The sequence below is a fragment of the Leuciscus leuciscus genome (assembly GCF_965113295.1).
Source record: "Leuciscus leuciscus genome assembly, chromosome: 1".
NCBI lineage: Eukaryota > Metazoa > Chordata > Actinopteri > Cypriniformes > Leuciscidae > Leuciscus > Leuciscus leuciscus.
In genome coordinates, this window is record NC_138725.1 from 70,661,195 (window position 1) to 70,674,517 (window position 13,323).

At 39.3% G+C, this 13,323-nt stretch overlaps 1 protein-coding gene across 3 annotated transcripts in view; it reads right to left on the reverse strand.

Moving 5' to 3' along the window:
- Positions 1-13,323, reverse strand: part of helz (helicase with zinc finger) — a 68,225-nt gene that overhangs the window by 34,368 nt on the left and 20,534 nt on the right. The window contains exons 12-16 of one of the 3 annotated variants that reach the window (XM_082184630.1): positions 11,664-12,003; positions 9,154-9,284; positions 7,229-7,408; positions 6,650-6,751; positions 775-953 (exon numbers count right to left, since the gene is read on the reverse strand). In XM_082184630.1, the coding sequence (XP_082040756.1) occupies positions 775-953; positions 6,650-6,751; positions 7,229-7,408; positions 9,154-9,284; positions 11,664-12,003 (932 nt within the window). Of the gene's footprint in view, positions 1-774; positions 954-6,649; positions 6,752-7,228; positions 7,517-9,153; positions 9,285-11,663; positions 12,004-13,323 lie in introns of all 3 variants that reach the window. The other 2 variants (XM_082184629.1, XM_082184628.1) reach the window with 2 other exon arrangements.

Below are 13,323 nucleotides of genomic sequence, written 5' to 3' on the forward strand. Positions count from 1 at the left end.
ACTGACGATTTGTTTTTGTTTGAATCACTCAATTCTCTTTAAAAAAAGTCTTTAAAATGTTTTAGCAAAAAAGTGTCTAGGTAAATATTTATACGTTTTACTGTATAATGGTGATTAAATCTAGTTCCTTGAGTTCATTTAATGACAAACAGTGTGGAAAATTAATTGTTGTAAAAGACATTTTGAATCTAATTGGCGCCAATGGTTGAAATGATGGTTCTCCTCTGAAATTTATCTCCCCATTAAGTCAAATATAAATATATATATATATATATATATATATATATATATATATATAGGCTTATTATTTGGACTCTAAGATACACAAACCCAAAATGTTTGTCACTGGAGGGAATACACTTCAACCTCTCAAACCACATTAGCCCAATGCCAGAAATCAGTAGTAATGACTTCGAATGAACAGATAAGAAAAGAGGCTAGATGAAATGAAAAAGAAACGGAAAAAAAGACGACAGCATCGAGTGTTAATGATGCTGAGTGTGTCAGACAGGCGAGCCGGGTCTCTTAGCAACAGATGATCCTGTGCGCCGACACAGAGGAGGAAATTAGCCTCTCCTAATAAACTGTTGTGGACCCCGCTGCATCTCTCCTGCAGGAGGGCTTTAATGCAGCCACTTCCAGCTGTGACGTGCTTATGTCACGTCTTTCTGTTTTAATCGGATGTGTACAGATATGAAAACTATCTGCAAGCGATGTGTTTAGCATGTCCAGAGTATTAGGGATGAGATTTGCAGTGTGTGTGTGTGTTCAGACCTGGCTCCAGGTCAAGCTGGCAGAGGTACTGGGATGTGCTGAGTGTGACCACAACCACACGGTGGCGCTCTACGTCCTGTCGCGTGGGCATCTGGAAGGTGAAGTACGCTCCGGAGATCAGGCAGTACTGCTGCACCAACGGGTGGACCGTCTTCACCCAGCGGTTCCTGAAGTAAACCCTGAACAAACACAAAGTCCAACATTAAAGAGGCCATTTTATGTGGGTTTTTTTGGTGCAAAGTCTTGATTCTGTTTCTAGGCCCTTCTAGAATAGGTTTACTACTTATACTAACTCACTCAACCAGGCCCCGCCCCTTTATTTTGCGTATGCCTTGGGCGGGAATTATTTAAATGAGGAATATTGTGACGATTCCGGAAGAAAACGCAAGACTACAATGGAGGCGTTTCAGGGAGTTCAGAAACAGTGACACTGATATAGAGAATAACTCCCTTTGGAGGGACTTTTTCTTGCTCAAACCGCAACGTTACACACTCAAAAACATTCAAAAAGGCAGAATAGGTCCTTTTTAAAGGGAAAGGTCTCCCAAAAATGAACATATGGCCCATTGAGAGATTTCCGCCCATACATAGAAAGTCCATTCTACCAAAACTTTCTTTCAAAAGTTCATGAAGACGTTGTGAAAGAAATCCATATGAATCTTCAGTCTTCTGAAGACACTCAGTCGCTTTATATTCACATATAAACGATATTCAACGCACACACATAGAGCGCACCAAATATGGTGAACGGAAGCTCAGAAGTACTTGAAGTGACGCTGGCAACAGCCCAAAACACCATAGCAACTGCATAGCAATGCCCTGGCAACCACCCACACCACCGCAGCGGCAAGTTTGTACAGAAAGCACAATTCATATGTTCTTTATAACATTTAAATATCTAGCTGTTAATATATTTCCCATCCATGACCATGCAGCCCTGCTTACTTCAGCAAAAAAAAAAATTTTTTCAGAGGCGAAGTTATTACATTTTGATGAAAGATAAAGAAACCTAACATTTTTATTAGAATTGTATGCACTGATAAACTGTGCACAATAAGACCAGGGTGATTCATCAACAAATTCATATCATTTCATCCATGCAGGCCTAAATGCAAGATCCCAAATCAGAGACAACGGAGTAACAGACTCGTGTGGGTGGTGTGCCGAAGGAACCTTGAACTATGAGAAAAACAGCGGATTTTAAAATAATCTGGATGACTAACATCCTCAAAATTGCATAACAAATTTCCTTCTATGACGTGCAGTTTTTAAATCTTTCAAATGAAACCTAGATGCCAAGTATTGCATCCAATCGCTTTAGCCAGTAGCCACATTGGGGATGTCAAAAATATCAAAAGTCATAAATAATGTATCAATAACAATGTATTTTCCTCATTGTTATTTTAGTATTATTAATATTTTTTATTAATAAATAATGTATTAATATTTAATTAATTAATTAAATTGATTATTAATTAATTAATACATTTATTTTTTTTATTTATTAATAAATAAGTATTTATTAATTTTATTTATTAATAAATACACTGCTCAAAAAAATTAAAGGAACACTTTGAAAACACATCAGATCTCAATGGGGAAAAATGTCATGCTGGATATCTATACTAATATGGACTGGGTAATGTGTTATGAACGAAAGGATGCCACATCGTTTGATGGAAATGAAAATGATCAACCTACAGAGGATTGAATTCAAAGACACCCCGGAAATCTAAGTGAAAAAATGATGTAGCAGGCTTGTCAATTTTGCTGAAATTTCATTGCGGCAACTCAAAATGGTACTCAGTAGTTTGTATGGCCCCCACGTGCTTGTATGCATGCCTGACAACGTCGGGGCATACTCCTAATGAGACGACGGATGGTGTCCTGGGGTATTTCCTCCCAGATCTGGACCAGCGCATCACTGAGCTCCTGGACAGTCTGAGGTGCAACCAGGTGATGTCAGATGGACCGAAACACAATGTCCCAGAGGTGTTCTATTGGATGTAGGTCAGGTGAGCGTGGTGGCCCTTCAATGGTATCATTCCTTCATCCTCCAGGAACTGCCTGCATGCTCTCGCCACATGAGGCTGGGCATTGTTGTGCACCAGGAGGAACCCAGGACCCACTGCACCAGCATAGGGTCTGACAATGGATCCAAGGATTTCATCCCGATACCTAATGGCAGTCAGGGTGCCATTGTCTAGCCTGCAGAGGTCTATGCATCCCTCCATGGATATGCCTCCCCAGACCATCACTGACCCACCACCAAACCGGTCATGCTGAACAATGTTACAGGCAGCATAACATTCTCCACGGCTTCTCCAGACCCTTTCCTGTCTGTCACGTGCTCAGGGTGAACCTGCTCTCATTTGTGAAAACCACAGGGCACCAGTGGCGGACCTGCCAATTCTGGTGTTCAATGGGAAATGCCAATCGAGCTCCCTGGTGCTGGGCAGTGAGCACGGGGCCCACTAGAGGACGTCGGGGCCTCAGGCCACCCTCATGAAGTCTGTTTCTGATTGTTTGGTCAGAGACATTCACACCAGTGGCCTGCTGGAGGTCATTTTGTAGGGCTCTGGCAGTGCTCATCATGTTCCTCCTCACACAAAGGAGCAGATACCGGTCCTGCTGATGGGTTAAGGACCTTCTACGGCCCTGTCCAGCTCTCCTAGAGTAGCTGTCTGTCTTCCTGGAATCTCCTCCATGCTCTTGAGACTGTGCTGGGAGACACAGCAAACCTTCTGGCAATGGCACGTATTGATGAGCCATCCTGAAGGAGCTGGACTGCCTGCGCAACCTCTGTAGGGTCCAGGTATCGCCTCATGCTACCAGTAGTGACACTGACCCTAGCCAAATGCAAAACTGGTGAAAAACAGTCCGAAAAGATGAGTAGGGAAAAAAATTTCAGTGGCCTCCACCTGTAAAACCATTCCTGTTTTGGGGGTTGTCTCACTGTTGCCCATCTAGTGGACCTGCTGTTAATGTCATTAACACTAAAGCAGCTGAAACTGATTACCAACCCCCTCTGTTACTTAACTGACCAGATCAATATCCCAGGAGTTTAACTGACTTGATGATATTCTCTGATTAAAAAGTGTTCCCTTTATTTTTTTGAGCAGTGTAGTATTTATTTATTATAGTATTTATTCATATTTTTAATAGTATTTATTCATATTTTTTCTTTAGTTTTCATAAAAATTTTAGTTTAAGATTTAATTCTTTATGTTATGTGCTTTTTTAAAAAAAAAAAAAACTATTTTCCTTTATTTTTATTTCAGTTTTAGTACAACTTTTTTTTAAATCTCATATCTATATTTTATTTGAGCTTTATTTCAATTAATGGGAAGTGTTTTTAATACTTTTAGTTGAAGGACCTATTATGCCTATTTTCACAAGATGTAATACAAGTCTCTGATGTCCCCAGAATGCGTCTTAAGTTTCAGCTCAAAATCCCCCACAGATCATTGATTTTAGCTCGTCAAAAAATGCAAATGAGCCGCTGCTCCCCGCACCCTTTTCCAGAAGAGGGCAGAGCCTTTACAGCCCGTGCTTCGGTTACTCAACAACAACAACAAAACTGGAGAATGTCACCCAGCCAAAATATCAGAAGCGGTGTTCAGTAGTGTTGTTTTTGGCGGCCTGATTTAATTTTAGTTTTAGTCTAGTCTTTGTGTCAAGCTGTCGTTTTAGTTTTTATTAGTTTTAGTCACGTTCATACTCTTTTTAGTCAAGTCAAGTTTTAGTCGACGAAAACTGATGACATTTTAGTCTAGTTTTAGTCAACGAAAACTGATGACATTTTAGTCTAGTTTTAGTCAACGAAAATTGTATTTTAGTCTCTTTTAGTAATGCAATTCTATTTAACCCAGTCAATATAGAATTTCAAACAAGGTTATCTTATTATATTTAGTATATTTAGGGCTGTGACGGTGGCAGTTTTTTTATTTTTTTTTTACCACCGCGGTAATGGACCAACTACCGGCGGTGGTGGGGTTATTTAAAAAATAAAAAATAAAAACTCGTTTTATATTTCCACACAAAGACGCGTGATATAGCCTATACTCTGCGCTCTGAGAGGGATGTGGGACACGAGCAGGAAAGAGACCATCGATCTCTTCATGATATCTTCGTGTTTTCTACTTGATGTGAATTGGTCTGAAGAGCGAATTTTATCCTCCACAAGGGCGAGATATTTAGGCTATGTTTGAGATTGCGCTGCCAGAGAAAGTGAAACTAAAAATCACCCGCGCGTGTGAAACGCGTTTTACAACTAAACTTGACGCGCCCTGTCTAATATAACAAGCACAAACTGTGTTAAAAAGAATTTGACATGCAAGTACAAATGTAGGCTATCTGTCCTACAGCGTTTTTCTACTTTACCACAGTAAATAATACGAATATAATAGGCCTAATTAAATGCGAGCCAATGAAGAAACGTTTATAATCCCTTTAGAAAATGGGTGAGACGTGAGTGAAGATTTGGGAAAAGAAACAAGAGATTCCATGCAGGGATGAGTCACGATTTTTGGATATTCGATTAGTTTATTTAATTATAGAACATCGAATAGGTTGTGCGATTATTCTCTAAAATAAAATCTCCATGTTCTGGTGCTGATGCGGTGACGCGTTCATGTAACCAGAGACGCTGCCAATAACATACAGCTGTCACAAAGAACCGGCAAAAGTAATGATTATGAATGTGTCAAATATATCAATGAGACATTTTAATAGAGTAACTAATGGAGTAATATTGTTAAATTCGCTGATAATCGGGTGACCAGGTCGCAAACCAGAATTTAAACCCGACAAAGCTATGGGTTCACGCACAACTCTCTCATTCGTCGTGACGTTATAACATTTCGTCTCGTCTCGTTTTGGTCAACGAAAATGAAGAGACATTTTAGCATAGTTTTTATTTTGTAAACCACATTTAGTCTCGTTTTTATTCGTCAACGATATTGCATTATACATGTATTTTAGTCATCGTCACATGACCAGCATTTACGTCTCGTCTCGTCTCGTTTTCGTCAGGTGATAACGGTTCGTTGACGACAATATTTCGTCATAATTTTCGTTGACGAAAGCAACACTAGTGTTCAGCCTTACATGTTCATCGGACACTGATGGAGAGACTGTTTCTGAATGGTTAGTGGATACATTTATGTATTTGTTGTGGAGTAAAGTTGATTCAACTGATTGACTAGCATGTACCGTCATGTTAATCTTTCGACTTTTGTGCCAATCCAGCATTGAACTGTTTTGAGAAGCAGTCTGGCGTAAAATTATTTGTGTAAATATTTAACACTGACGCCTTTCTTCGGCACATTTCCTTCATAAATGAAATTCAACCACGGTGTCCTCAGCCGCTCAGATGCCGGGAGCTTATGGAGACACTCTTATGTTCATTGGTGCATCCAATAACAGAACATTTGTATTGTTTTTTTTGGGCGCAGACATTGTATATCTCCAGCTCTTTATACGAGAAATAAACTCTTACGTAAGAGTATAGGGGGAAATGTGTAACCACTTTTTTAGGAGAGACTATTTATGATTTATGGGGATTATTAAAAAAAATAGGAGTGGGTGGATTTATACCATTATAGGCCGGTTGTTTACACACACATCTGTGTTCAAACTCCTTATAAAAGGGAATTTTGCATAATATGTAGCCTTTAACAACACTGGCTTTTCTACTGTGCGTTCCACAGTCAAACTACTTGTGCCTGAACAAGTGATGTGTGGCTATTTTGAAAATTACAAGACACTCTTCAGAAAGACATATTAATATTGAACTTTAAAATGTAAACTACATTTATAATGAAAAGTGGGTATTGTGATAACCTTCCACCACTCCAGATGTGGCGAGTGTTACCTGAGAGGTCGTGCGTGTGGATTGCCAGCCTCCACGTATGGATGAAGGTAATCTTTAATGTACAGATCTGCGGCGCTGTTTGAATGTGTGCAGATCAGAACCCTGGAAGAAAGAGAAAACCACCATCATTAGCCCTCTTTGAGACACAGCTGCTTTAATCAGTGCAAAAAAAACAGCTGAATGACTTAAGCTCAATTCCCTCTGTTCTTCCAGACTACTTTCTCATGATTAGCAGGGAAATGTTTCAGGATCGATACAAGTTAAGGTCTATTGACAACATCTGTGCGGAGCCGTTTTCACCACAGGAAATTTCGATTCGTCACTCAAAACACACACAAATGTTTTCCACTTACAATAAAAGTCTATGGGGCAAGACATTCAGGAGGAAAGTCGAAAATGTCCACAGATAAGTTAAGTTAGCACATCCATCACACTAGTCTCAAAGTGTAAGCCTACTGGCTATAGTTTGTGTGTTTTTTAATGTTTATCAAGGTGTAATGCCTATCGTTTTCTTTGCTTTGTATTTACTGTTGGATGAGTGGAAATGATTTGAAGGTAAATGGGTGTAAGGCAGCTCACCGTGTGTCAGGCTGCTTGAGTATGTGTTTGACAGCCTGGGCCAGCGTGAAGGTCTTGCCCGTGCCGTAGGGTCCGATGATGAGCACCGGCGGGAGGTTGATGGAGAGGGGGGTGGTGATGGCCAGTATAGCCTCCTTCTGCTTGGCATTCAGACGGGGATCCAGCTGCTCATCCCACTGCCTGTGGCACCGGAGGAAGAACTTACACGGGCTACAAACGCACGAATGCGCCCTGCCAACGCAGCTGCCACTCACAGAGATAGAGACGTCTGTGAGTGAGCTAGAGCTGCTGGACAAGCAGATATTATTCATGTCCCGTGTCATTTTAGGAACAGAAGACTTCATCTCACAACTCTCTAGCAAATTCTGACAAATGCAAGATTTAAACTCAAAATGTTAACTTTTGCAAGAAATAAACTCAGAATTCCAAAATTTTAACACGCTATTGCAAAAAATAAATACTCAATTTTAAAATGTTAACACGCTATTGCAAAAAATGAATTCTCAATTTTAAAATGTTAACACGCTATTGCAAAAAATAACTCAATTTTAAAATGTTAAACACTATTGCAAAAAACAAATTCAGAATTTCAAAATGTTAACATGCTATTGGGAGAAATAAACTCAAAATTTCACAATGTTAACATGCTATTGGGAGAAATAAACCCAGAATTCCAAAATCTTAACTCGTCATTGTGAGAAATAAACTCAGAGTTTCACGAAATAAACTCAGAAATGCGAGAAATAACCTAAAAATTCGGAAATAAATAAATAATTGCAAGAAATATACACAGAATTTTGAGGGAAATAAACTCAGAATTGCGGGAAATAAACTCAGAATTATGGGGGGAAAGTCAGAATTGCGAGATGTAAACATGCTATTGTGGGAAATAAATCAGAATTATAATAAATTATAAACTGAGAAAAAAGTCAGAATTGCAAGATTAGGGATATAATTTTTTTTAAACTTTTTTTATTCTGTGGCAAAAACAATGTGGCATAATTAAAATTTAATTGCAAGAAATAAACTCTGAATTGCGAGAAATAAACTCAAAATTGCGAGAAATAAACTCAAAATTGCGAGAAATAAACTCAAAATTCCAACATGTTAACACGCTATTGCAAGAAATAAACTCACAATTTCGAGATGTTAACTCTCTATTGCAAGATATGATCTCAGACTTGCAAAAAAGAAAAACTCAGAGAAAAACGTTTTTTCTGAGAAAACGGATAGAATTGTGAGAAATAAACTCAGACTTGCGGGATATAGACTCAGAATTGCAAGAAAAATTCTAAAAAGGTAGAATTGCAAGAAATAAAACAGAATTGTGAGATATGAAATCAGAATTACGAGAAAAAAGTTAGAATTGCAAGAAATAAACTCAGAATTACGAGAAATAGACAAGTTGATTGCGAGTTACAATATCAAAATAAATGGAACAATTTCAATAGGGTCCTCACACCATCGGTGCTCGGCCCTAATTACGGGAAAGAAGTGAGAATTGCGAGAAATAAACTCAGAATTATGGGAAATAAACAAGACTTAAAAGATCATCAAAATTGCGAGATGTAAACCAAGAATGGCAAGATGTCAACTCGCTATTGAGGGAAATAAACTCAGAATTGCGGGAAATAAACTCAGAATTATGGGGGAGAAAGTCAGAATTGCGAGATGTAAACATGCTATTATGGGAAATAAATCAGAATTGTGAGATATAAACTAGAATCGCAAGATTAGGGATATACATTTTTTTTTTTTTTACTTTTTTATTCTGTGGCAGAAACAATCTTCAATTAAAGACGGTGCAAATCACTTCACTTATAAAACGCCAAGGGGTTTGTTGGAAGAGGAACTACTGAAAGGAAACCTCAAGGTATGTGTGTGTGTATAAAGTCACTCATTTGGGTCTTTGCGAGTGCTCGTACCTGTTGGGACTCCAGGGTATTGTGGGAGTGAGGCTGAGATCTGGAAACAGGATACTGTTATCTCTGATGCGATCCAGAGCGTAGTGCATCTCACACAGAGGAAGTCTGTTCAACTGAAACTGCAGCTCCACCTTGCATCCAAACACACACAAACACACACACCTGCTGTTCAAACAGACTCTGCAGAGACTTTCTCTATTTATTTGAACACTCTTTTTTAGCAGCGCCTGCCATGTGCTACAGACAACACACACAGAAATGAACAATCTCTTTAAGATAAAGGTAATTTATAGGACTTTATGGCCCATTTACATGTAGAGCAATTATGATTAATCTATTATCAACCCACTTGGCTGGTTTCAAAATCCATGTAATGTTCTAGGACAATTTTACAATCATTTAAGGAACAGTGTCAAATGATCATACATGGCAACAAAAGCCCAGCCCACACAGGGAATCCACCAGACAAAGGGATTCAACACTAAATACAGTGAGCGAGTGTGTTATGCTGGAGGGCACCGTGATAAATAGGATCTGTTAGACGGAGTAAAAAACGGTAAATTAGGCCAAATCCCGCTCTTTTTTAGGGCAGCCTGTTTAGTGACTGACAGCATCTCTGGGGTTTATGCCATCGCAGTTCAATTTACCGCGATAAACGGCATAAACACGGCTTAAGCTAATCCCTTACGTATCTCTGGCACGTCTCTCTATCACGTGATAACTGAGACTAGGGCTGTGCAATGCTGACAAAAAAATACATCTTGATATTTCCCTGTGATTTTGTCGATAACGATAATTAGACGATATTTTGAGGAGTGTTGGTTCCTTGGCAGGTTTAGGACTGACGCCTTAAGTTTTTGATATTCTTCATATTACGTGGTCAGTTCGTAGCATTGAAAAGCTATTTTTTTAACCTAATTAACTCTATGCATCATCTTTTTGTGTCAAATTCTTAACATTTAATCAATAAATTAATTAAGTTTATAAGAGTTGATAAAAGTTGCTAGGGAGTTCTGGTTGGTTGCTAGGGCGTTGCTAATTGGTTTCTAAGGTGTTCTGGCTGGTTTAGATTTCACACCATGCGATTAATACTTGCTAGACTAGGGTAATTCCCGTCGCTTAATAAGAGTTGATAGAGGTTACTAGGGTTTTTTCACTGGTCAGTAGGGCGTTGCTAGGTTGGATGATCTGGCTGGTTGCTAGGGTGTTCTGGGTATTTTATAAGAGTAAACCGAACTTGCTAGGGTGTTCTGGATATTTTATAAGAGTAGATAGAAGTTACTAGGGTTTTCTGTCTGGTTGCTAGGCTAGGGTATTCCAGTCGGTTTGTAAGAGATGATAGAGATTACTAGGGATTTTTTAACTGGTCACTAGGGCGTTGCTAGGTTGGATGTTCTGGCTGGTTGTTAGGATGTTCTGGATATTTTATAAGAGTAGATAGAAGTTGCTAGGGTTTTCTGGCCGGTTGCTAGGCTAGGGTAATTCCAGTCGGTTTGTAATAGTTGATAGTGATTACTAGGGATTTTTTAACTGGTCACTAGGGCGTTGCTAGGTTAGATGCTCTGTCTGGTTGTTAGGATGTTCTGGCTATTTTATAAGAGTAAATAGAAGTGGCTAGGGTGTTCTGGCTGGTTGCTAGGCTAGGGTAATTCCAGTCGGTTTGTAATAGTTGATAGAGGTTACTAGCTTTTTTTACTGGTCACTAGGGCGTTGCTAGGTTGATGTTCTGAATGGTTGCTAGTGTGTTCTGGATATTTGATAAGAGTAGATAGAAATTGCTAGGGTGTTCTGGCTGGTTGCTAGGCTAGGGTAATTCCAGTCGGTTTGTAAAAGTTGATAGTGATTACTAGGGATTTTTTAACTGGTCAGTAGGGCGTTGCTAGGTTGGATGTTCTGGTTGGTTGTTAGGATGTTCTGGCTATTTTATAAGAGTAAATAGAAGTTGCTAGGGTGTTCTGGCTGGTTGCTAGACTAGGGTATTCCAGTCGGTTTATAAGAGTTGATAGAGATTACTAGACAATAAACTTAAAATATATTGTTAGTATAACAACATTTGTAAATGAGTAGTATTTCTCCATCGTTTTTAATTCGATTATGCTGTTTGCAATGCTTCATGGGATTGTAGTTCTTTCCCTCACTTAAGCTGTTAAGTACACAGTCGTGTACCTTTTTCTTTTGGTCCGATTTTCAAATACTTTTTTGCACCAAATACATTTTTTTTATGTTATGATTCACCTCGTAGCTGGTTGGTTTGGTTCACGGCTTTTAACGCTTTAACCAAGACTACTCTGAAATCCCTATGGGAGAAATGAATGGAAAAAATACCTCCGGAACCAACAACACTGAAAAATTGTGTGGGCACTAATGCACTCTACTGGTTTTTATGGTGTACTGGCTATTTTAAAGGACTAGATAGAAGTTGCTAGGGTGTTCTGGGTGGTTACCAGGCTTTTTTGGCGAGCCAACACAATTAGCGTATGTGATTCTAATGGACTGATGTCGTAATATACCTGTAGCTCCTGATCCGCCACCAGCCCCAGCTCATCACAGCAGTTCTTACAGACCCGCAGGAAGATGTAGTCTTTCGTCTTTTCCTCGATCAGGGCTTCGTACACGCGCTCCTTGGCGCCAGAATTCTGGTTCTGACCCATCCGCTCCTTGAAGAGGGGCAGCAGGAGCACAGAGTTGACCTTAGTCATGACTAGTCGTCCAGCCAGCGTGTCTTCAGACAGCGTCTCGGTCAGCTTGAACCGAGCAAACAGCTGTCCGTTCTGAGCGTACTTAGCGCCGCCAGAAATGCCAGTCAACATAAAGCTTGTCACCAGCTGCAGGTTAACCTTGATGTTGAACCTAAGAAGAAAAGAAAACACAACATCGTAACTTGGGATAACTATTCACCAGTTACTGTGAATCACCAACTACTGAACATTGTTTATACGTCTTCCTTATAACATCTTCCTTTGCTTTGAACGTTGTAACTTTGCAACAATACACACTAACTAAAGTCAGAAGAGTGAAATCATAAATCGACCACCCCTTTAACTAAATCTGATGTAAAACCCCAAACACTCCCCATCTTCTTTTAAACTCCCACAAACTCCTCTCACTTTCTTTTTCAAATAAGACCACCAATGACCTCTAGTGGTAACAAACTGGAATTATTATGAAAACCATTGAATAACATTTCAGAATTCTGCCTTAATAAAGAAACAATATGCAATTTGATGCATAAAGACCCAAGTTTTATGCAATTTCCCAAGAATAGGGGTGTAACGCTTTTATCACCCCTTCAGGAAACAAAGCCTTTCCAAATGACCCGCCTGCAAATATATGAAGATCTGAAGGTTTGAGAGGTTTATTGCATGAAATCTTTAAAATAAAACCATTTTGAATGTGTTAGTATCATGTAAACAAGTTGTCCTTCAGAAGAACTGTATATACCAATAATTTTCTTCTGAGTTTCATTAAATAACTGATACTTTTGGATGTTTTTGTATCTATCCATGTCAAACCACAAAGATGCATGCTGGTCTACTAATAGGTGCTTTCGCACCGGAGGAACCTTTTCATAGTTTCTAGAACTAAAGGGGCTTTCGCACCAAGTAGTTATAGGAACTAGCCATTATGGTGGTTCCTCGAGAACTAATGGTTCCCTTAGGAACATTTTCCTGGTTGCATTCGCACCACCAGTAGGAACTCTGAAGTGACGTAAGCCGCGCTTGTGGTTGTGACTTTTATTTTGACGGCGCTGAGAAAGCCAGAGCCACACAGTACTCACATTCAGGGTATATGCAGGAATCATAGAGATGAATTTACTACCTTTTACACCACCTCCACAATATTTTTTACTACCATCACGACATCAAGCAGCAGCCCTTTTTTTGGGGGTGTGGTGGGGTGGGCGGGGTATGTAAAGCACCACTTACTACTTACTATAAGGTATAAGTGTGACACTGTCACACCCATCATACATATTAGGTACACTAATGTTTAATTGTTATCATTAAGTAGGCCTATTGTCATTGTCAATTATGTTTTTTTTGTAGTGTCGAGTTGAGTTTCAGTTGTCCTTATCTTAACCCTAGCCCTTGAGTTATCCTAACCATAGCCCTTAGCCCTAATAAGGTGAATAATAACCTTGGCACTTTGTCATTGCTATCAACTCCGACT